The sequence below is a fragment of the Saccoglossus kowalevskii genome, chromosome 18 (assembly GCF_978046115.1).
Source record: "Saccoglossus kowalevskii chromosome 18, keSacKowa6.1, whole genome shotgun sequence".
Taxonomy (NCBI): domain Eukaryota; kingdom Metazoa; phylum Hemichordata; class Enteropneusta; family Harrimaniidae; genus Saccoglossus; species Saccoglossus kowalevskii.
Window position 1 is genome coordinate 19,156,267 of NC_140658.1, and position 26,439 is coordinate 19,182,705.

The window sequence follows — 26,439 nt, forward strand, 5'->3', positions numbered from 1 at the left end:
AATTCTTGAACATGTGTGCTGATTGAATTGCAATTCTTCATTTGTAATTTTGTCTTCCTCTTTTCAGAATTATGGAGAATTCAGAGAAGATGTAGGAATTTTAGCAACTACCTTCAGCAGTGAAATAGTCATTAAAGTCACAGTATATCTGCAACATGTGCACCAATAATTGTAACTTCCCTTATTTTCAAAAAATCGTATAATATGAAAGCCATTCGTAACCATGGTTACTGAGTCAATGGGCAGCCATTGGCCTGCACAATTGGTGTGGAAATAAAAATCCATAGATGGGAGATTACAAGCGATGTATAGAAGAGACCATTACAGTGATCGACAGAATCAATTGAAGAGGGAGATGATGCAAGAGTTATCAATTGTAGGGACATCCAAATGTGTAAGGCTATTGGAAACCAAAAAAATAAAGGAATAGGATATTTATAATTAGATAAAATCGGCAGATGAGAACACCAAAATCAATGATTTTTTTCAGTGGCTGTGTGACCTTGTGTCTGACACATTCATATGCAAATAACTAATCTTTGAAACAAACAGGGGTGGAGACAAACCACTCAAGTGTTTGGAAACACTAATTGTGTGTCGGAAAGCTACTGATAACACATCCTAACATTGCTTTGTCTTGAGTTTATCAGTGAAACTTATAGGTACACAGATTAAACCTGTGTTGTTGATTTTGGAAAACACTACTGAGGCTGCCTTGCTTCCCTTCAGAAAATCAACATTTTAACCAACTTACATGACATTCTATGTTATGTTGACTTTATCATATGAAAGTTTATAGTGCATTTCATCAATTAATAAATAAATGTGAAAATCGTAATTTTCAACAGAAATAATAGTCTTGCTACGTTAAGGTTATTCTGTAAATCAAAGTTATGATATCATGTAGTAGTTCACTACAGTTTTCATTTTGTGGCTCCACTAGTAGACTGACCTAATGTTTTTTTTAACTAAAATGATTCAATGTAAGACCTAAATGACTTATAGGCTGAAGAACCATCCTTGCTATTAATTATGTATACATCTGGATGATGTAGTAAAACTTGCATATAGACAGAGCTTATCTGCATAGGATGGTTAAATCATGGGATTTTAAATGTCATGTGTTTGGTTATTCGATCGTCTTGTGTCGATGTTTTCCTCCAGAACTACAGATTGGTCAAGTTACATCCAGGCGTCCATTCGAAGTCATATTTCAGAATCCGTCTGACAGATTCCATTCATACTTTACAAGTGCCTAGTACTTTATGTGGAACATATGCACATGCAGTGGTTGAGAATCATGTTGCATCATTTGAGTAGATTTTTCAATAGGTAGCCATGACAGAATACCTACATCCTATTTCACATGTTTATATCAGTTAGTATACTGAAATAAGAATCCTTTCCTCATGTATGTAAAAAAATCACTTTACATTAATTTTTTAATGTAAAGTGATTTTTTTGGCATGTCATATGTGTGAACACATCCAGTATTGGAGGATAATGTCCACAAATCATAGATGATTTGTTTTTTTTGATTCTACCGTCTGTTTCACTGTGACTGGCTGTCTGTCTGTTGCACAGCACTGCAAATGACTCATAATTATGATTTGTACCATTTGACATAGATTTTCTCTAATTTTCTGTGACCCAGGTCGTGCTCCGATCAGCTGACTCTCAGCCAATCAATGATGTTGTAACAAAGCATACTTGATGCAAATTGAAGGGTCGTGTTACCATCCAATCTCCGGCGTCGATTCACATAGTTTTTTTGTGCTGTGGCAGGCTTCACAATTATTCACTGAAAAACATCTGTATATTTTGACAAAGGGGATGGGATTTGACCTCAGTTCAGAAAAAGAAGAAGAAAAAACTAGGCTGAGATACATTAGTGTCCACGGCAAATCAGTTTTGCAAGTTGGGAAATAAGACAAGTCATTGTCAATGACACGTCCCCGTTCCGTTCATATTTGAGTGACATATGCATTCAAAGCAGATCATGACCGAAATGCACCTGCATATGTACAACACATTGTGCTAAATCTGAACAAAATCCATCCATGCATGACTGAGATCCGGTTCTGGAATTGTGAAAATACGTGATTTTGATGCATTTTCGGCCTTAAAATGGCCATCATTCCACTATTGTTAAGCAGATCATGAAACAAATGCACATATCTATTTGTGACATGATGTACCATATGTGTGTGAAGTTTGAACTTGATCAATCCAGACATGTCTTGGATACGGATCCAGAACTGAATTCTTTAACAAAATGGCCGCCAGTCGGCCATTTCGAACTTGATCCGAAAAAAAAAGACGTGCATCAAGGTCCTATTATGTTTAATGTATGTACCAAATTTGAACAAAATCCATCCATGCATAACTGAGATACGGGTCCGGAATGGTGAAAATGTGCGATTTCAATGCATTTTCGGCCTTAAAGCGGCCCCCATTTGGCTATCGTTAATGAGATCTTGAAACAAATGCACATACATATTTGTGACATGATGTACCTTGTGTGTGTGAAGTTTGAACTTGATCAATCCAGACATGTCTCGGATACGGATCCAGAACTGAATTCTTTAAACAAAATGGCCGCCAGTCGGCCATTTCGAACTTGATCCGAAAAAAAAATGACGTGCATCAAGGTCCTATTATGTTTAATGTATGTACCAAATTTGAACAAAATCCGTCCATGCATAACTGAGATCCGGGTCCGGAATGGTGAAAATGTGCGATTTTGATGCATTTTCGGCCTTAAAATGGCCGCAATTCGGCTATCGTTAATCAGATCATGCAAAAAATGCATGTGCATATGTCCCATATAATGTATGATGTATGAGTGAAGTTTGAACTTAATCGGTCCATGCATGTTCGAGATACAGGTGATTACGGACGGACGGACGGACGCACGCACACAGGGCAAAACATAAGTCCCCGTTTTCGGACTGCGTCCGAACGGGGACTAATAATCATCGACCCCAGTCTGGTTTTTCAGTATCGAAGGACTTCCGTGTGAATCATGATTTTCAAAATGTTCATCGACTGGTCACCAAATATTTACGGCTACAGCTGAATGGACACATTTTTTCTGAAGCCCAATAAATTATTCATGCATGTCAAGCTCTATTCGATTTTTTCAGGGCATGACGTGACTCGTTTTTATTCGAAAATATTTTTTAAAGTACGTATAGATCGAGTTCAGGTCACTGATCTGACTTAATTTTGGTAGATGTCAAATTTTACTATACCGACGCCATAAAATATTAGTTCAAGCATGGTTCAAGCTTCATTTATTTGCGACCTTCGCAATGTAATCCGCGTACACTAGCCGACTGTAATGTTGAGTACCGGATGGCGTGCGCCCGTTGACACCTATTTGCTACCACTATTTTTATAAATGAATCGCCCCTAAAGTAAAAACTAGACAGCACCATGCAAATCTTAACCAACCATGTACACACCATTTCCTAACCATGGTAAATATTTGATTTTACTATGATAAAACTCATTTGAACGTACGTTTGTATACACAAGCAAATCCAGCCGTTGATCAAACTGACATTCCTGTAGTACCAAGGTCCCGTACGCATTCTAACAGATAATGTTTACCACTCGCAAATGACTCATTTCACCCCTCGCATACACCAGTTTACCTGGCTTTTGTTTTACCACTCACAAACAACACATTTGACACCTCGCATAGGCCTTTTTTGCTACTCACAAATGATACATTTTACCACTCGCATATGCCGCTTTTATCACTCGCATATGACATATTTTGCTTCTTGCGACTCGCAAATTGGTACTCGCATATGGCATATTTTCTAGATCGTACCATGGAACTATTATTTATAGTTCCATGATCGTACATACCTCATATACCTTGTGGTATTCAATAATCTTTAATAAAAATAAATTAAGTAAAATCATATCACTGTAACATTTTTCAATTTTTCCATAGCTTGAGAAGCAAAACTTTCTTTGGCTTAAATTAATATTTTGAATTTGATTGTAAATATGACATGAATGCTGGATAGATTTTATAGAGGGTTGATGAAAATGCAGGTTGGGTTGATGTTGATATAGGAGTATGTGTAATAGGATATGACAAGTCAACATATCTTGTATAATTTAAATGGTAATCTTTTTGGCTCTAACATCAATATATTTGTTAGCTTGTGTAAAGTATGGGGTACTCTTTCACACAAAATATTCGTTTTAAGTATGATTGACTTGGATGTTCACTTATGTGTAATTATGATAAAAGACAGTTCATAACTGTTATCGGATGTCTCAATGGTTTTTCACAAACGATTTTGATGAATTTGCAAAAGAATGTTTAGCCTGATATTTAATATTATATAATATAAGGTACTGGTAACAATTCATGAGATAAGTAGTATGGTGCACATATTTAAGCGTATATAGTAGTGATAATATTTCATGTCAAAATTTGTCTACAATTATTTGGTCAACAGTATGTGAAATTTTTTTGGTTCATTTTCAATCTGTTTTTTGAGAAAAACTGTAAAATAATATGCATAAAATATTCCTTAGACCACAAGGAAACACATTTCCTATTAAAAATATTGTCATTTTTGTAATAAAAATGCTATTTATTTGTTTTCACTACATGTCACAAGCTAAACTTTGAGATGTATGTTTGTAGAAAACCTTCCATAGGAAACAATGGCAAATGCCCTAAATAGCGAAATATGCTATTTTCACTCTATTTTGTTCATAGATTTTTTTTTGAGTATGGTGACCCCATATTTTTTTCATATTTGTGACATGATATATCACATTTTATTTTCTTATTTGTCTAGCATTCTACCTAAATGTATTACATTCAGTCTCTAGCTAAGGTATACTTTGAAATAAATGCAATGATCATTGGGAAAGTTTATTTTGAATACAAAATGTATAACACAGCAAAGGAAGCAGCTCTTGGTGACCTAGAGTGTATCCTAGGTAACCGAAATATTAAAAGTGAATAATAGAAAAGGTACACAAACTTATGTTCAATGCCCTGAAACGTCACAACACACAAAATTGAAACATTGAGCCAAAACTTGTTTTATCAGTGTGAACAGAATCTTGTGCATATTGGGGGAGGGGGGGGCGTTATAGCTACATGCCTTGAAGAAAAAATCTATGTCAAAACTAATACATGATGGCACTTTTGCATAATAATTCACACATAGTTTACATAATTAATTTAATAGTATTTCTATATCTGTTCCACGTAATGTACTATCTTTTATAAATTGTTTTGATTATGAAGTGTTTTATTTACTATTTTTATGGAAAATTATTTATCTGAACACATTACGTTAATTTTTAAAATAAACAAAAGATAAATAAACAATAACAGGTATTATTGTCACTGATATTATACAATGGTTGTTGTAAATATTAGTGTCTGTAATTTACTAACCCTGGGCCCTTATGTATGTTTGTCGTACATTGATATAAGATCTATAAAATAGTAAAATATCATTAAAGACAATGTGCAGCTTTATAATACGAAGAACAAAAAAGTCTCCCAGATTTATTTCAGTTCTTGTGTGATTATGAGGTTACAGCGCCCTCAATGTTACAAACAGTACTGTTAGTTCAATAACAATGGATAGTTGTCTTATTGTTTTCACCTTATTGTTTTCACTTTCCCAAATAAACCTTTTAATAATAATTGCTTTCAGATTTTAGTTTGCATTGTCTATGCCTATGTACTGGTAACATTACAAGTTGGGTTAGGTCTGATAGATAGCTGCAGAAATCAAAAAAACAAATTTATGTGGGAATCCATGAGCATGGTGGTGTCAGACCAGTGAGACAGTTTATCCAGTAGTTTTGTGGTACCACCCTATATCTTGGTGTGACTCTGAGTCTATCAAGAAATTCAAGTATCTAAGCCATTAATAAAATGTATATATGAATCATACGATCGACTGACTGAAGTTGGTGTGATGTACAGAGGCTACGTTCCCTTCAGTGTTTGAAGCTATTACTGGTGAAGACAGGGAGCGTGTTTTAAATAGGTGCACTGTTATAACATAAAATTCATTGTAGATAATTTCAGTTCAACACTTTTTTGTGTCTGCATTATTATCACTAGTCAGTAGCATGCAGTCGTATTATTTTATGATGTAGCCAGAATATGTAATATGATGAATAGTGTTGCTGCATGTTAAAGTTACAAATAAACTTGTGTCATACCATGGTCATACACAAGACAATTTAGCATGTGTTTGTCATGTTACATCAGCTTGAAAATAGCACACGTAGTATTCGGTTTGTCAGTGAATGTGATTGAATCTAAAGTTCATCAATGTTATTATTTGTGACACTGATGTTGTGACTTTCATTTTAGGGTCCAAGTCTGTTTGAACCCTATTGTTTTACTCAAGTTTCTCTATTTGACCTCTTTATGAGTGTCTAGACGATTTGCTGGCTTTGGCCGCCATCTCTTTTTTTTAGTGAAAAACAGGAAAAATGCCTGAAACTCATTTACAGAATGGCTGGTCCAGTATAACATCTCATGGGAAAAACCTTTCAAGTTTCAGAAACAAAAAATGATATTTTACATGTTTCGCAGGGTTTTATGATTTACAATTCACATCACTGCATTTTATTCCAAACATATTGGGTAAATATTAAGTCATATTCTACTGTCAGTTTTCAACCTGATAGCTGCTCTGCAGCATTAATATTGAATTGTAATAAGGCAGTTTTGTTGAAAATTGCATGAACAAGGGCATTGGGTAGTTCCTTGTGGCAGTAATAGTGACCATGCTCTCATTGGTATGCTTGAAATGTCCTTGTGTGGTTACATAACACTTAATGTAATGACCCATGCATGATGGAGACTAATTAAACTAAAACAAGGAAGATGAGTTCTTTTTAAAGTGCCTGTGAAATGGCTGCTATTTTCACGCCTAAAATTATCATTTGATACATAAATATTATTAATTTTTATGTTTCTAAGCATGAATTATTTTTTTTAAGTGAAAAAATGTGTTTTAAACTCAGTCTACGGCAACTTTATTTTTGTGTATTTTAAAACGAGGCTCCTCATTAGCTTCTCATTTGCATACAGAAATTCCCCTTGTGGCGTCAGAAGGGGAAGTCGCATGGCAGCTTGCATTGCCGATACGTGTAAATAAGGCAAATTTATTGTGCAGTTTTCTCGTCTTTGACTAAATTGTCACTTATGTCGGGGTACTTGTTCGTCGAGGAAGAATGGACCATAATGAACACATAGTATCAATTTTTGTTGCATGAGGTTGAGTTAGATGCGAAATATGTCCGTTCTGGTGTAGCTGGTCACCGTGATCGTCACCGACACCAGCGCACGTTTGTAATGACTGTCGCTGAACAAAATAGAATTTGACGTCGGAATTATCTCGTTATTTAGCAGGTTACTAGGCACGTCACTACACTGTTTTATTTCATCGATCGTTTGAGTAAAACTTTCAAAATTAAAATAAAAGAGAACATATTCTGACATTCTAAACATTAGACTATAGTGGTCAATATAAAATAATTAAAACAAGGACAAATCACAGTTACTAAATAAATGACAGCCGCGTGGAAATAAATTGACTTTTTGTTGAAATAGATAAACGCGTCGGGTCACGACGAGGGCAAGTGCGTTAAAAGCGGCGTTTAATTGGATAACAAAAATAATCGAGATCGACACACATACAGATAAATTCAGAGTGGATTCGAGTTAGCGTGATCCATGGCGTGATTGTCATAATTATAACATCACATTAAAACTTCATTTGGTGGAAACACATCGACCAAGCCCGAATTCTTATTTCATAAATTATTACGCAGATCAAGCTGCAAGCATGGAGGTAAAAAAGAACAGAGGTGTGAATTCGACATTCAACACCAATCACCAAACAATTCAGAAACTTTCAGCCTTCGAAAATGAAAACATTTAGAAGTGTGTAAGGGCTGTGTAATTTCCTGTTTGTCCGACGCTTCGCTTTCGTGTCACCGTCAAAATTATTGCTACCTTTTACCTAACAGGGACTAAACGATAAAACGATAATCACGATCGCAAAAAAAGTCAACTCATTTGAAACACTTGCCGGACGTCTCTCTCTCTCTTCTAAAATCCGCCTCGGTGATCATGGGCTGGTCCGGAATCTATTTCTTTCAAAAGTGTTGCGCCAGGTTTACGTTAAGTGGCTTTCGTCCACTGATGTCGCACCTTCGGATCGATTAGAAACGTGTGAATACATACACTATGACTATACGTTTCACTGCAACTGCCCACAACACAACACAACAACTAAAAACTCTCTCTCTCAAAAAAAAAAAATAGACAAAAAAAAAGATAAAACGCCGACCGAAAAATGTATATCGTTTAAAACTATACTGAATGACCAGTGTTATTACGGCTCGGGGGTATGACTTCCTCTCACATTTTTGTCATTTGGTGGCGCACTTTCGGCGAGAGTCGGAAATCCGGAAACAGTCGACCGTTTCAGGATAGGTGGGCGTGGCTACAACACGAGAAATATCCCAAATTTACTTGGATACGAGTAATCATTTTCAGCAAAAAAATCAATAACTGCCCAGTTCAGTGGGACACAGATCTAAAATGGGAAACGTGAGGGTGGGCATCGGAGAAAAATGCATGTGAACAAAATATAGAATACAGACACAAATTTCCAAAAGAATTTCCGAAAGGTAAAAAAAAGGAACACAAATGAACAACGTGCTTAGAAAGATTGAAGAAAATAAATAATTTTTCTATAAGGAGAGAGTGAGATGACTGTCTTAACATTTTATTGCTATACACTGATAAAAATGTTATTTCTAAAGATGCAACCAATGCCTCCAATGGCCTTAATAATTGTTCGTGGTTATTAAAAAGTATGTAAATAAATGTCATGGCCTTTGCTATGAATAAAATGAAAATGTAACGACAAAGATAAGAATTATGCCCAAAATCAAACATACAGTACTGTAATACTGAAAATAGAAAACCTAAACAGTAATTTAAGTGAAATGTGGTCAATTTTCTCATAAATTTTTCACCACCAACACACCAGAAGTCAACTGGTCCAAGAGATTCTTCCAATAATAATTAGAGTTAAAATTAACAAGATAAAGCATTTAATTCATTGTGATTTATGGTATATCACATAGAGGCAGCTGATTGGTTAATGGTGGACAGTTACCAGATATGAGAATTGGTTACCTTTAAACGGAGAAAATAATTGATCAGCCATACAACGCCCTCTTGTAGTCATTTTTAGAAATACTTTTGAACCACATATACATACTAGATTAGCACAATCAATTATACCATTTTATACCTCTCGGTTCATGTGTTCAACATTGGCTGTGTTTTAAGGTGGCAGGATAGTATTTGTCATTTACTCAGGAAATATTGATGGCTAAAACCAAACTAATAATAGCCCCAATCTATCAAACCTATGTATTCTTAAGCATTTGGTCTACATTTTTGAAAAACATATTTTTTGTGTAGACTTTATTTAAGGATCACACGACTTAAATGAGTAACATAGACAAAAACACTAATATCATATCAATGGTTATTCTTGCTATAACAAAAATACAGCATTGTATATCACATAGTATAAATGAGTATTTTTATGTTCATTATCATTTATGTTCATATCATTTCTAAAATCATAACTATTTCTTCACAATTTTAGTGTTACCATGATGTCACAACTATTTTTCTGATAATGTTTTAAAAAATACTGGCGCTTCATCTTACAAAATTTGAATAAACCTTTGAAGCTAATATTCTTGTTGATTTAATTAAAGAAACTCAGGTCAAATGCGTTCTAAAAATATATAGGTTATGCTTACTATTGGTTCAGTTACTTCCATCAACATTTTCATAGCATTTTCTAGTTACAATACTATCCTGCTTCCTTACATCCTTCCGGCAAATTTAATACACATGGGTAGGGATTAATAAATTCTGATATAAATAAAAACAAAGGTATTACCTACCAAACCTGATCATTGAGGGCGCTTACAATTATCGTTTGATTCATTGAGGCAGGTTTACATCTCAAATTTGATGACCTGCTACACAACACTTACATTTGTGCGGGCATGTATGTCTGCTCCAAGCTTTATTAGCTCTTTGATAATTTCCATTTCCCCAAGTTGACTTGCCCACAGTAATGCAGTGAATCCCTTCTGTGAATACATAAAACAAAACTATCTTTCACAGTTCGTTCATTTTTTTTATTTATGAGCAGAAACCTATGTTATTGTTTCTGTTGAACATCAGGGTATGGTCCCATGCTTTTTATATCTTTTATATATTACCAAATAAAGAAAATCGAATACTTTGATGAATTTTACAAAATTAATATGGAACACTGGCTAAGCCTGGAGACTGCTGTTGGGAAGTGTGACTGCTTAGGAGGTCAAGGTTAGGGGGTCAAATGTGATGTGCTGGTTGCAAACATCATAATCAAATATGTAAATCATGTGACATAATTTCAATTGATACATTAAGTTAACATGACATACATCACTGAGGGTGTCATTTTCATTATACTATTTGCCAAAACTTTTAACGATTTTATTTACAGGCACGATATGTCACGAATTGGGATGGGGGAGACATTCCCTTGGTAATGTAATGAGTTATAAAAAAAACAAGAAATCTAAATTATTAGCGTGTAACACAAAAACAAAAACTGAAAAGTAATTTGGAAGAAGTTTACATTTATAGATGACACCAACAACTTACAATTGTGTTCACATATAACAAATCACCAATATTAGCTTTATATGTATATGTGACATTCCACAAGTCAGTTGTCTGCAACATCTGCAGTTGTCCTAACATATGCCACTGGTTCTCAAACACTGAACTAAATTAACTATAGCGTAAATGAGTTCTGGGGCATGGTAACCACATAGAAGAAATATCAACATTTTCCTATATTTTGTAAAACTTATACCGGTAGTCCTCTTTTTTTACGTGAACTTTATGAAGGTTGCGGAAAAATACTGACCCTTATTTTGAATTAAAACTCAGAGCTTTGTCCTTCCATTGCAGTCGAAATGTAAAATTAGGACCCTTTATTTTTATCAAAATGTTTAACATTGTTTAACTGTAGAATAGAGAATAATTGTGATGAGGGAAATATAGTCTGGATAAATTAGTTTTATTTGTCTCTGTAACATGAAAGTAACACTTACATCATCTCGAGCCTCTATAACCCAGCCTGCACTAGTAAGTATATTGATCACCTTGATATTACCACCTTCACATGCATTATGTAGTGCAGTCTTTTCATACTGTTGAAAGTGAACATGTAATAATTATATATATTTACAATCTGATACATATCACGCATACAACGGTGCAATACATCTGTCTTCACCAGCATTTAACGTACAATGTAGCATGGTTCTTAAATAAAGAAAATGTGGGTAAAGAGTCCAATATATAACCTTACCTGTTCTTTTATATTCTTAACAGCTCCATAGTTGACCAACACCTCAACAACGGAATCATATCCTTTCAAACAAGCCAGGTTTAATGGTGTATTGCGGTTCTATCAATATACAAGCAAACATTGTTTTTTTATTTTTCATATTCCAATTAATGCATGCAATTATGTTAATGTTAGGAGGTTGTTATCACTTTACTAGTGTAATAATTATAACATTACATGGATGCTCCCACACACTGTCATCATGAAAATCTTACGCCTATATGTGTGATGCCTTTGTTTAGAGAATAGCGCAGTCATCTAAATATCACATAACATAATGTTGTTGCATATGGTGAGTGCACCGGAATATAAACATCAGAATTGATATTGCTAAATTTAGTTTAATTTATCATCAGATTCTCAGTCAGGTGTAATTTAACATTCAAAACAAACCTCGTCCAGTGCATCGATTGAAGCACCACTTATACATAATCTCTTCACTTCTTCAACATTCCTTTGCAAGGCTGCAACGTGGAGTGGAGTCTACAGAAAGAAAATAAACACGCTGAATATAAATAGTTTATGGTTGTTTGTGATTACAATTGTGATTGGGAAATGCTTACATGGTTTGATTATGGTTATAGTCACTATCAATGGATAGTTGGTTAGATAGACATTATAGACTAGTTGGAAAAGTTTGCAAAGTTTGTTAATATAAGAAATATGTAAATTAAAATAATTGTGTTATAATATTTGTTCATTACAATGTACGAGAAATATTTATGTGCCAATCCATACACTAAGAACTTGGTAAATGTCGTTAATTGTTAATCATCTAACAGAATGAAGAAGCTGCTATGAAGATACACAAACAAATTATATATTCGATTAAATAATTAATAAGTACGGATTTGTACATGAAAACTAACCAAGTATGTGCATGAATATGCATGAGATGAAAATACAGAAATTTACCAGATACACATCAATATACCCAAGTTGCATTCGATACAAAACATATATTGATTTGTATACAGTCAGATTCATTTCATTAATTTTATGATTCAAGATCAATTAATGATTTGACAAACAGTGGAAATGCATTCAACTATTTTTAGTATTCATTATTATAGTGCAGGACACGGTTTTTATTTTTATCCTTTACAATACAAACAATCACCTATGCTTCCACCCAGTTATCTTGCCAAAGTAGCAATAATTGTATCACTATGTCATTTCAGTAGCACCATTTCACTCAGCCCATAAATCTGGGACACTATCCAATGTACCAATTCCAATATTTATGTGCTATCTAATAATTTCTCCGGGCTTAGCCCAGTAATTTATCAACTACTAGTATAATAGTAGATATACAGTTGTAGGTGGCTTACAGTCCAACATAGAAATGATGTACCAGTCATTATAATGACACGTCAATGTCATAAAACATTAAACAAACCTAAATCATACAAATCCATGTTAGCATAATGTTCTATGTATATATCGAATATGAATCTGTCTTTTATACGCCGTGCTTCGTTTACGAAATATCAGAGATGCATGGTGGTTGTTACAATAACATTAAAGTGACGTACATTAAGATGTACATAATGTATAATATATGTTCCAAATGACATACAATCTGTTCATACACGACCAAGATCAGATTCACAAATAACCGAAATACATTCAGCCATCTTGAATTCCGTTGAGAAACGATAAACGTACTATGTAACATAATATATATATGAATTTTGAATGTGAAATGAAAGGTGTCAGATGTGGCTCCGGAACAACATTTTTGAAAAACAAACGACCACCAATTGGCTATTGTATGTAACGTGACTGAATGTATGTAACATGACTTGGCTACCTCCATGGCTAAACGTACATGTTTTGGCTAAACGTATGTAACGACACTGAACGTATGTACCGGTAAGTGACTTGGCTGAAAGTACATGTTTTGGCTAAACGTAAGTTACACGTAAGTGTACGTGACACATGGCTAAACGTATGATTGACGGAAATAAATGGACAGTTCTCTCTGATATTCTATTTGTGCTTAATGTTGTACAAACACAAATTTATACTTTTTATTAAATAATTCACAAAATAAACTAAATCTACTAATGGGCGCTGTTCTATTTCTAGTCACATTCCGAGATTTGACTTATGAACTTCTATGCTGAGTGGATGGTTCTCTCTGATATTCTGCTTGTGATTATTATTGTACAAACACAAATATTTACTTTTTATAGAATAATTCACCAAATAAACTAAACCTACTAGAGGGCGCTGTTCTATTTCTAGTCACATTCCGAGATTTGACTTATGGACTTCTATGCTGAGTAGATGGTTCTCTCTGATATTCTGCTTGTGATTATTATTGTACAAACACAAATATTTACTTTTTATAGAATAATTCACCAAATAAACTAAACCTACTAGAGGGCGCTGTTCTATTTCTAGTCACATTCCGAGATTTGACTAATGGACTTCTATGCTGAGTGGATGGTTCTCTCTGATATTCTGCTTGTGATTATTATTGTACAAATATTTACTTTTTATAGAATAATTCACCAAATAAACTAAACCTACTAGAGGGCGCTGTTCTATTTCTAGTCACATTCCGAGATTTGACTTATGAACTTCTATGCTGAGTGGATGGTTCTCTCTGATATTCTGCTTGTGATTATTATTGTACAAACACAAATATTTACTTTTTATAGAATAATTCACCAAATAAACTAAACCTACTAGAGGGCGCTGTTCTATTTCTAGTCACATTCCGAGATTTGACTTATGGACTTCTATGCTGAGTAGATGGTTCTCTCTGATATTCTGCTTGTGATTATTATTGTACAAACACAAATATTTACTTTTTATAGAATAATTCACCAAATAAACTAAACCTACTAGAGGGCGCTGTTCTATTTCTAGTCACATTCCGAGATTTGACTTATGAACTTCTATGCTGAGTGGATGGTTCTCTCTGATATTCTGCTTGTGATTATTATTGTACAAACACAAATATTTACTTTTTATAGAATAATTCACCAAATAAACTAAACCTACTAGAGGGCGCTGTTCTATTTCTAGTCACATTCCGAGATTTGACTTATGAACTTCTATGCTGAGTGGATGGTTCTCTCTGATATTCTGCTTGTGATTATTATTGTACAAATATTTACTTTTTATAGAATAATTCACCAAATAAACTAAACCTACTAGAGGGCGCTGTTCTATTTCTAGTCACATTCCGAGATTTGACTTATGGACTTCTATGCTGAGTGGATGGTTCTCTCTGATATTCTGCTTGTGATTATTATTGTACAAACACAAATATTTACTTTTTATAGAATAATTCACCAAATAAATTAAACCTACTAGAGGGCGCTGTTCTATTTCTAGTCACATTCCGAGATTTGACTTATGGACTTCTATGCTGAGTGGATGGTTCTCTCTGATATTCTGCTTGTGATTATTATTGTACAAACACAAATATTTACTTTTTATAGAATAATTCACCAAATAAACTAAACCTACTAGAGGGCGCTGTTCTATTTCTAGTCACATTCCGAGATTTGACTTATGGACTTCTATGCTGAGTGGATGGTTCTCTCTGATATTCTGCTTGTGATTATTATTGTACAAACACAAATATTTACTTTTTATAGAATAATTCACCAAATAAATTAAACCTACTAGAGGGCGCTGTTCTATTTCTAGTCACATTCCGAGATTTGACTTATGGACTTCTATGCTGAGTAGATGGTTCTCTCTGATATTCTGCTTGTGATTATTATTGTACAAACACAAATATTTACTTTTTATAGAATAATTCACCAAATAAATTAAACCTACTAGAGGGCGCTGTTCTATTTCTAGTCACATTCCGAGATTTGACTTATGGACTTCTATGCTGAGTGGATGGTTCTCTCTGATATTCTGCTTGTGATTATTATTGTACAAACACAAATATTTACTTTTTATAGAATAATTCACCAAATAAACTAAACCTACTAGAGGGCGCTGTTCTATTTCTAGTCACATTCCGAGATTTGACTTATGGACTTCTATGCTGAGTAGATGGTTCTCTCTGATATTCTGCTTGTGATTATTATTGTACAAACACAAATATTTACTTTTTATAGAATAATTCACCAAATAAATTAAACCTACTAGAGGGCGCTGTTCTATTTCTAGTCACATTCCGAGATTTGACTTATGGACTTCTATGCTGAGTGGATGGTTCTCTCTGATATTCTGCTTGTGATTATTATTGTACAAACACAAATATTTACTTTTTATAGAATAATTCACCAAATAAACTAAACCTACTAGAGGGCGCTGTTCTATTTCTAGTCACATTCCGAGATTTGACTTATGGACTTCTATGCTGAGTAGATGGTTCTCTCTGATATTCTGCTTGTGATTATTATTGTACAAACACAAATATTTACTTTTTATAGAATAATTCACCAAATAAACTAAATCTACTAATGGGCGCTGTTCTATTTCTAGTCACATTCCGAGATTTGACTTATGGACTTCTATGCTGAGTAGATGGTTCTCTCTGATATTCTGCTTGTGATTATTATTGTACAAACACAAATATTTACTTTTTATAGAATAATTCACCAAATAAACTAAACCTACTAGAGGGCGCTATTCTATTTCTAGTCACATTCCGAGATTTGACTCATGAACTTCTATGCTGAGTGGATGGTTCTCTCTGATATTCTGCTTGTGATAATTATTGTACAAACACAAATATTTACTTTTTATAGAATAATTCACCAAATAAACTAAACCTACTAGAGGGCGCTGTTCTATTTCTAGTCACATTCCGAGATTTGACTTATGGTCTACTATGCTGAGTAGATGGTTCTCTCTGATATTCTGCTTGTGATTATTATTGTACAAACACAAATATTTACTTTTTATAGAATAATTCACCAAATAGATGTCAATATAAGAGAGTTATACCAGAGTCAACACTACATCAAAATGACTATTTATGTTTAATTTCATACATTAATGTTAAATATATGTTAAATACATAGCCTCTGTGTCATTTCATAAACGTTGAGGGCAATCTACTTAATCTTGGATTATGACATGCAAACAGACAGACAAACCATATAAATAGATAAAACCACTCATGTATTTACTTATGACCAGTTGTTATAGTTACGTATGATGCTAAACATTGATGTAAGATGCAGATTAAAGGCCATGTATGCTTTATATTGGAATATTATGTTTTATTGAAAAAAACAAGAGACTTTATGCATGTCTGATATATCATATGTAAGTCAACCAATCCATTCACATTAAATTTGATAGACCAACGATAGATAGATCGCGATTTTTCAAGATAATAGCGCCCCCTACATTGAACATTATACTTTGAGTTAACAAAGGTCCCCCAACTTTATCCATTTGAATATTTCGTTAACAAGTCTTGTCATAATGTCCATTTGCATTGTGGGTATTGGAGCACCATATTAGGAAAAGATTGATCCATAATACAATCAGGTATTGTTTATAACAATGTATGTATGGGGTAGGACTGTTTTATTAATTATTAAACCATGTTTTAACAATACTGTGTCTATGAGTTATTGTCTCTAATGACTGTTAGCACCGATCTTGAATACATTTTGTCTCTGTGCACAATTGACCCGAATCCAATGTTGTTATGGAATGCTCTACAATATTTGAACCCGAAGGTAAATGTGCAAAAAATGCATGAATTGCACAGTTCAGGAAATCAAAATTGTTGGCTTTCACTATTGGTTACGACAATGGTTATGACCAATGGTTCAATACATTATTAGGATACAAAATAAAACAAGCTGAAAAAGCTAATATTCACAAGCAAGTTTAAAATCATTTAAAACAGGTTCCTTTTGCAATTATGATAAATGTTATTTATGCCTAAAATAAAGTAATATGGCAAAAAGTAAGATAGCTGGAAATCTGACGTCTTTTATCTGATCACAAATTGAACTGTTATGGTCATGTATTGCTACATGCATAATATATGCAATTAAATTGGTCATGTGAATAACTAGTAATGTGACCATGTAAATTGTTTCTGAATGAATTTGTAGTGTATGGTCAGTAAATGAGAGTGAGTAATCTAATATATGGTCAAAAACTTTATTTTTCTATTCTCATATTTATGCAATTCATGTACCCAAACTCAACTAAAGTACATGCAATCCAGTAACCCTATTTTCAATATTCATATGATATGAACTAACAATAATGAAAGTATGAAATAAAATCTTCAATTTGACACAAACCTCCTTAAAACAAACATTAAAACCAGTCAGTTTAATTTTACTAACATCAAAAATATATATAAATGCAGACGAACCTCCTTAAAACAAAAATTAAAACCAGTCAGTTTAATTTTACTGACATCAAAAATAAATATAAATGCATTTTGGAATCGAAAAAGAAGAAAACTATATCAACTTTTTACACTTTCAGTTCTCGAACACGTGCACGTTAAAGCGCGGTGGTCGTCGCGCAGCGCGTGTTCAAATTTCATGTAAATAAACAATGTATTTTACACGCGTTGTATATGTTGCTATGATTCTCATATCGAACAGGACGCTGCGCGACGACTACCGCCCTTTAACGTCTACTCGGATCGCACTGGTGAACTTACAATATCAGATTTATCAAACGATTTCAGTAAATTTTATATGCCGTGATCCTTGAGCAAATTTGATATCCAAAGCATTCGTTTTGCAACTTCTAAATCTAAAACTAACACAATGATCGTAATTTGTGAGTGCATATTCAAGGCATAACCATACGTCTTGGCTCATTTGCATAAAGGATCACCGTTTATGAAAACCAAATACAATTAGTTAATTGGGCCACGACAAAGTGTGGGTTTACAGATATATACTGTTTTGGCCAGTGTACAAGACTTATACTGGGTTTATATCTGTAAAGTCACAGGTTTTGTTGTACTCCGACGAACCAATATCCCAATATGACGACTTAGTACATATTGACATCAATTTGACTACATGTTAATTGAAATACATCGGTAACAGGATAATTCGCTATAACTAGTTACAGTTTTACTGTTACGACAATTGACATTTTTAAAATACGTGACGTGGCATTGTAAATATCAAGTAGCCCCGATGAATTCGGCTTTATTTATTGCATTTGCAGATTAACCCGGCTATTCAGTATACTTTGGAAATGACACTTTTGTTTCTTGATATTTCCACCGGTTTAGAGGTGACCATATTTCAACTTCTATTTACTCCAAACCAACATATTTACATTGTTATTTGTAGTTACTGTACGAGTTATCCTATGCAATTATATTCACAATGTCAACAAAGAGAATGTATTGAGATAAACGACCAGGTTATAGCTACGCTTACATATCATCCATGTAACCTTCTGATTAAGGATATTATGTATAAGCACCTCAACATCTTACAGGGAATGGTGAATGTTATCACTTGTGAATCACTTCTTGACTTTATGATACTAATTTTCAGTATATATTTCCTTACCAAATAAAAAACTGTTCTGGTATACCTTACGCATACCAAAGGTACACTATAAGTATACCAAATTGATTTTGGTATACTTCAGGTATACCAAAATACTACTTATTTGAAAACATGCTTCTGGATAAATATACTTAAAATGTACCTTCCAATACTGAAGTTGAAGTGGTACACTTTAGGTATACCTTTGAGCACAGCTATCATGCAAAGTTTAAAATTGGTATATTTCAGGTATACCATATATGTACCTATTTCCAACTTTGCATGTGGACAGTCAATTGAGTATACCTGTTGAGTTCTTTTGTCTGTTTGTTTTGTGAGGTTTATCAAAGGTATACTCTTCGAAATAAATGTACCTAGGATATACTTTCCAGAAATAAATACACCTAAGGTATACTTCTTCCAAAGTAGTATACCCAAAGTATACCCATCAATGTGCCCAATTCAAGACTACTTAAGGTATACCAGTTGTTTCATTTCTGGTACACATTAGGTATACCTAACTTACGCATGCAGAGCATACCTTGAGTATACTTTCAGTATACTTGATTTTGGTAAGAGAAGTCCCCGTTTTCGGACTACGTCCGAACGGGGACTAACAAACCATACATGGCACAGTCCCCGTTAGTTATTATATTTAAGAAATATAGTTTTGTTTATAGTAATATAGCTGGAATATAACCATTAGCTCGTTTATTGTGTATTTTTTGTCATAACGGTATTTTTTCAGTTGGGAGTAGGATAAACTGCGCCATCAATAGTTCTATTTATTGTATTTCATAAAGTAAATGTGGTGAACTGTGCATTGACTCTATATTGTACGTCTGTTTGGGATCATTTTACGGAACATTTGCGGTATACTAAACAAAAAAATCGGCTTCATCCGATGTTATTACATTTTAGTCTGTGCTATTAAAAGTTATAAAGATCAAGTTACACGCAAAGTGACCGTAGTCTTATTCTGATTTGAAACAGTGGAACCTAATTGAATGAATAATCAGTTTAAGTAAATTTCCTATGATAACCATGGTTGTATTAAGACGGGCGTGTTCGGATAGAATTAAATTGCCATCGCATTTGGCTCGCAACAGAGTTCACGCCGTTCTACCCCTCAGTTCTAGCCGGTAAGCACGGCCTCACTGTTGAACATGGCCTGTATTTATGAGCGACGTGACTGACAGAAAGACAGTTTTAGTTTGTAATTATTGTTTTATTTATTTTTATATTTTTAGGTGACGTGTTCACTTTGATTGGTATTATTTCAACGAATAATTGAGTTACACTGGTAGATATGCCTCCTGATGCTACATTGATATACGCTGGTGTAGGGTCATCAAAACTACAGTATGATGCAGATGTCATCAGTCTGAGATACACCTAAAAGTACATGAAAATATTCCCTTTGGCTATATGAGTAATCACAGAGGTGAGAGAGCTTAGTGATCTCAAGTTAACATGATACATCCCACAAAGTAACTTTACGAGTTAGAGACAGTTAGTGCAGGCAGAGTTAGTACAGTGGAGACGGTAAGAGTAGATGGTCAGTGTAGAGTAGACGGTCAGTGTAGAGTAGACGGTCAGTGTAGAATAGACGGTCAGTGTAGAGTAGATGGTCAGTGTAGAGGAGATGGTCAGTGTAGACGGTCAGTGTAGACAGTCAGTGTAGAGCAGACGGTCAGTGTAGAGTAGACAATCAGTGTAGACAGTCAGAGAGAGTAAAGAGTGTAGAGTAGACGGTCAGTGTAGACGGGCAGAGAGAGTAGACAGTCAGTGTACAGTAGACATTCAGAGAGAGCAGACGGTCAGTGTAGAGTAGACGGTTAGTGTAGAATAGACAGTCAGAGAAAGTAGACGATCAGTGTAGAGTAAAAGGTCAGTGTAGAGTAGACAATCAGTGTAGAGTAGACGGTCAGTGTAGTGTTGACAGTAAGTGTAGAGTAGACGGTCAGAGAGAGTAGACGGTCAGAGAGAGTAGACGGTCAGAGAGAGCAGACGATCAGTGTACAGTAGACAGTCAGAGAGAGTAGACAGTCAGTGTACAGTAGACATTCAGAGAGAGTAGATGGTTAGTGTAGAGTAGACAGCCAGTGTAGAGTAGACAGTCAGTGTAGAGCAGATGGTCAGAGAGAGTAGACGGTCAGTGTAGAGTACATGGTCAGTGTAGAGTAGACGGTTAGTGTAGAGTAGACGGTTAGTGTAGAGTAGACGGTCAGAGAGAGTAGACGGTCAGTGTAGAGTAGATGGTCAGAGAGTAGACAGTCAGAGAGTAGACAGTCAGTGTAGAGTAGACAATCAGATAGAGTAGACGGTCAGTGTAGAGTAGATGGTCAGAGAGTAAACAGTCAGAGAGTAGACAGTCAGTGTAGAGTAGACGGTCAGTGTAGAGTAGACGGTCAGTGGAGAGTAGATGGTCAGCGTAGAGGAGACAGTCAGTGTAGATGGTCAGTGTAGACGATCAGTGTAGACGGTCAGTGTAGGCGGGCAGTGTAGAGTAGACAATCAGATAAAGTAGACAGTCAGAGAGAGTAGACGGTCAGTGTAGAGTAGATGGCCAGAGAGTAGACAGTCAGAGAGTAGACGGTCAGTGTAGAGTAGACGGTCAGTGTAGAGTAGATGGTCAGTGTAGAGGAGACGGTCAGTGTAGATGGTCAGTGTAGACGATCAGTGTAGACGGTCAGTGTAGGCGGGCAGTGTAGAGTAGACAATCAGATAAAGTAGACAGTCAGAGAGAGTAGACGATCAGTGTAGAGTAGATGGTCAGAGAGTAGATGGTCAGTGTAGAGTAGACAATCAGATAGAGTAGACAGTCAGAGAGAGTAGACAGTCAGTGTAGAGTAGACGGTCAGAGAGTAGACGGTCAGTGTAGACGGTCAGTGTAGAGTAGACGGTCAGTGTAGAATAGACGGTCAGTGTAGAGTAGACGGTCGGTGTAGAGTAGACAGCCAGTGTAGAGCAGACAGTCAGTGTAGAGCAGACGATCAGAGAGAGTAGACAGTCAGTGTAGAGTAGACGGTCAGTGTAGAGTAGACGGTTAGTGTAGAGTAGACGGTCAGAAAAAGTAGATGGTCAGTGTGGAGTAGACGGTCCGATAGAGTAGATGGTCAGTGTAGAGTAGATGGTCAGTGGAGAGTAGACGGTCAGTGGAGAGTAGACAGTCAGTGGAGAGTAGATGGTCAGTGTAGAATAGACGGTCAGTGAATGGTAGACGGTCAGAGAGAGTAGACAAACAGAGTAGACGGTCAGTGTAAAGTAGATGGTCAGAGAGTAGACAGTCAGAGAGTAGAGAGTCAGTGTAGAGTAGACGGTCAGTGTAGAATAGACGGTCAGTGTAGAGTAGATGGTCAGTGTAAAGGAGACAGTCAGTGTAGATGGTCAGTGTAGACGATCAGTGTAGACGGTCAGTGTAGGCGGGCAGTGTAGAGTAGACAATCAGATAAAGTAGACAGTCAGAGAGAGTAGACGATCAGTGTAGAGTAGACGGTCAGTGTAGAGTAGACGGTCAGTGTAGAGTAGACAGTCAGTGTAGAGTAGACGGTCAGTGTAGAGTAGACGGTCAGTGTAGAGTAGACGGTCAGTGTAGAGTAGATGGTCAGTGTGGAATAGATGGTCAGTGTAGAGTAGATGGTCAGTGTAGAGGAGACGGTCAGTGTAGATGGTCAGTGTAGACGATCAGTGTAGGCGGTTAGTGTAGAGTAGACAATCAGATAAAGTAGACAGTCAGAGAGAGTAGACGATCAGTGTAGAGTAGACGGTCAGTGTAGAGTAGACAATCAGATAGAGTAGACAGTCAGAGAGAGTAGACAGTAAGTGTAGAGTAGACGGTCAGAGAGTAGACAGTCAGTGTAGAATAGACGGTCAGTGTAGAATAGACGGTCAGTGTAGAGTAGATGGTCAGTGTAGAGGAGACGGTCAGTGTAGATGGTCAGTGTAGACGGTCAGTGTTGAGTAGACAATCAGAGTAGACAGTCATCGAGAGTAGACGATCAGTGTAGAGTAGACGGTCGGTGTATAGCAGACAGCCAGTGTAGAGCAGACGGTCAGTGTAGAGCAGACTGTAAGTGTAGAGCAGACGGTCAGAGAGAGTAGATGGTCAGTATACAGTAGACGGTCAGTATAGAGTAGACGGTTAGTGTAGAGTAGACAGTCAGTGTAGACAGTCAGAGAGAGTAGACGATCAGTGTAGAGTAGACAGTCAGAGAGAGTAGAAGATCAGTGTAGAGTATACGGTCTGATAGAGTAGATGGTCAGTGTAGAGTAGACGGTCAGAGAGAGTAGACGATCAGTGTAGAGTAGACAGTCAGTGTTGAGTAGACATTCAGAGAGAGTAGATGGTCAGTGTAGAGTAGACTGTCAGTGAGAGTAGACGGTCAGTGAGAGTAGACGGTCAGTGTAGAGCAGACGGTCAGTGTAGAGTAGACATTCAGAGTCGACATCCATTTAAATCGCTCTAAAAACAGCTGTAAACACAAAACATGCTATTCTTATATCATGTGACATAACAATTTGTATCAGTATACTGGATTTTTAAAATCTGACTTATGTAACCATAGAAACACTATTGTCACATACATAAACGCTACTGATAGAGCTTCCTGTCTGGTGAATGAATTGCTAGAAGAGAATAATACATTATTGTTATAAAATCATGCTAACTAGTGTAAATACAGAAAACTAATAAATCATTCCTTGTAATTTTTAATTCGAATTATTTCATTAATATCTCATTATTTTTGTCAACTTTAGTAACTACATTATATACCTGCGGCTAAGACTGGAAAGGAGACTTGTCAGGAATAAAATCAATTATGTAGACAACATAAATAGAATAATATATTTACAGCTAAACAGTTTTTATTTTGTTCACTGATCGTTTATATTCAATGCAAGTCACAAAAATTTGTTCAATGTTTCAGTTACACTGGAATGGTCAAAGTCCGTTTGTTTTCTGCGATTTAATAAAATTTGCGGTTTTTATTTATATATTATGCTGCGCATTAGCCTAGTCTCCCTTAGAACTGATTGAATTAAATCCGCGTTAACTAATTCGGTTCAATTTAATTCGGAATTGAACCACTTTCTGTCCACACTGTAATTCCCAAAAGTTGTCTTGGACTGGATTTGAACAAAATAGCTGTGTCAACACCCATTGAACTTGACTCGAGTCAGTCTTTAATATGTGCAGTGAAAATGGTGGAAATGTGGATGGCCCAATTATGTCACAAATGAAAAACTGCAATAACCAGTCCATGATTTCTAATGTCAAATTATATTCACAGCCTGGGATGAAAGAGAACTACTGCCAGCGTGATTCATTTTTGTTTTGTTTCTAATGTTGAAGAAAAATATTGCACGAATAGAATTGAATTCGGTTTACTTTCCTTCATTGGAGGGATGAATCACATTATTTAACCAGGATTAAATAATTCAGACATAATTAGCTCTAGTGGGGACAGCTATACCGACCTCAATCTTAATTCATTTTGAATCGAAACGATATCGAATTTCTACAAAAAAGATGCCAATTTTGGCCCAAAAATGAAATCAGCTTGCCAAATTCTTCCCAAATACGTAAACTTTAACCACATTTTCTGCATATTTTCAAATTTTCTGCCCAAAAATAACAACACATTTATGATATCATATTTTAAATCACACATAAATCACGCTTAAATTGTTCATTAACTATATTTTAGGGAATATACAATCAACAATATAACAATCTGTCTCAATGCTCGCCAAATATCAAGCACATAAGGAAATCAGTTTTTGAGATAACACGATTTGAGCTTTTATCAACTGAATTTAAACATTAACAACTACTACCCTCGGAGTTCACATTAACACTGGACAGGCTACGTTTGTGTGATGCATAGAAGTTGAAGTATGGTATACAGGGAAAAACATGGTATGGCTGACTAGTGCTACCTGTATGGTCGGTCATCTGTGAGTTGCATGTTATGAATTTTGATATCTTCAATAGTGATTGTTTGTCACTGTTGTAGTGATAACATTTATTTTAGTGTAATGCAATCTGTTCAGTTCACGAGTGCACGACTCTTTCTTTTTTCTGACCTGAGAAATCTAGGAAATTGTGTACCCACAACCCAATGACATGGTATAAGGTTAAGACATCAACAATGTCCGGATTATGAGTCACCACCACCTAGAAATGCCATCAAAACCATGAGTTCTTAATGGCAGTCACAGAGGTTCAGGGCCACATAAATGCTCTTGCATTACTTGCTAGTGTACACCAAATCAGTGTTCTTATTATTTCCCTCTTTCCTTTATATTAATTAGCATACTTCAAAAGGCCCATAAAATAAATTTTGTCCCAGAGAATTGACTATTTCAATTTATTGCTCGTTGGCTGCACCTGATGAAAGAAGACATAACATGTCTTCAGCTGCCATAGAAATATGTGCATTGTGCATAGGCTTATTTTTCTTAAAATGGCAGAAGAGTCAAACCAGACTCTATTGAACTTCCAGACGTGAGAGTTTTCAAGAAAAGCTTGTAGTAAATCACCATATTTGAACAATTGTGTCCACACCAGGAAGCGAAATCATCAAAACCTTGCAAAATGTAGTCACACAATGGGTATAGATGACAAGATTATGGGTATATAGGCATTGTTATTTTAGTGGAAAAGACATGACAACGCAGTGATTAAACAGTGTAAAACTTTACAAAAAGCCTAAATTGCTCACAATTTGTTTCAGATCTGACAGTATTTTTGGCAAATTGTCTGTTATTTTGACGTGTATTCAAAACATCACAAAGTATGACTTATATTGTTACAATTACAGTATCCATCAAATTAAACTCTCTATTTTAATGTTTCTATTCATGAACTAAGAGGCTAAAATGCATTCTCATTTATGTGTAAGTAAGTAAATGGGATATTTTTAGAAGACAGAATGCAGATTTTGAATGACAGAGACAAGCAAAATAAAGTAAATTTACCGTTTTTCTTTGAATCTGCACCTCTTCTTTACTGTGTATGCCACTATCACCATTACCTTCACCACCATCGTCATCACCATGTTCTTCACCATCACTGGGGTCGTTACCAAGGTCTTCCCCATCACTCTGGACATCAGCTGTATTTTGCCCATCAGCATCTGACTTTTGCTGTCAGAAAACAGTAAATTCAAATTATAAATATTCTAGTATCATCTGTTGTCTCTGACCATGTTAAACACATGTTCATCATTTCACCTGAGTTGTGCCAAATTTTGCCCATCTGTACCGTCCATGAGTTTGTCCTATTATTCTATTATCTTGAAGATAATCACTGTTGTTATCAATCAAAAACAAACGGCGGTTAAAAACTCATGCCCGCTGAAGATATTTTTTCATAATTTGGATAGTGCATTGACCAATGATGCCACACAAATAAATTGGAAATCCTGCAACCT

At 35.3% G+C, this 26,439-nt stretch overlaps 2 protein-coding genes across 19 annotated transcripts in view; one reads left to right on the forward strand and one right to left on the reverse strand.

The window, feature by feature from the left end:
* The window catches only part of LOC144360032 (uncharacterized), a 125,890-nt gene extending 119,645 nt beyond the window's left edge, over positions 1-6,245 (forward strand). For 12 of the 14 annotated variants that reach the window (XR_014927084.1, XR_014927083.1, XM_085493264.1 and 9 more), the window contains one exon: positions 68-6,245. Coding sequence is in view for 10 of the 14 variants with exons in the window: in XM_085493264.1 (XP_085349390.1) it covers positions 68-169 (102 nt within the window). In the remaining 4 variants the exon portion in view is untranslated. The remainder of the gene's footprint in view (positions 1-67) is intronic. The other 2 variants (XR_014927085.1, XR_014927082.1) reach the window with 1 other exon arrangement.
* The window catches only part of LOC102805649 (uncharacterized), a 150,753-nt gene that overhangs the window by 100,179 nt on the left and 24,135 nt on the right, over positions 1-26,439 (reverse strand). For all 5 annotated transcript variants that reach the window (XR_014927081.1, XM_085493253.1, XM_085493254.1 and 2 more), the window contains exons 13-17: positions 25,985-26,152; positions 11,916-12,005; positions 11,484-11,582; positions 11,224-11,322; positions 10,108-10,206 (exon numbers count right to left, since the gene is read on the reverse strand). Coding sequence is in view for 4 of the 5 variants with exons in the window: in XM_085493253.1 (XP_085349379.1) it covers positions 10,108-10,206; positions 11,224-11,322; positions 11,484-11,582; positions 11,916-12,005; positions 25,985-26,152 (555 nt within the window). In the remaining variant the exon portion in view is untranslated. The remainder of the gene's footprint in view (positions 1-10,107; positions 10,207-11,223; positions 11,323-11,483; positions 11,583-11,915; positions 12,006-25,984; positions 26,153-26,439) is intronic.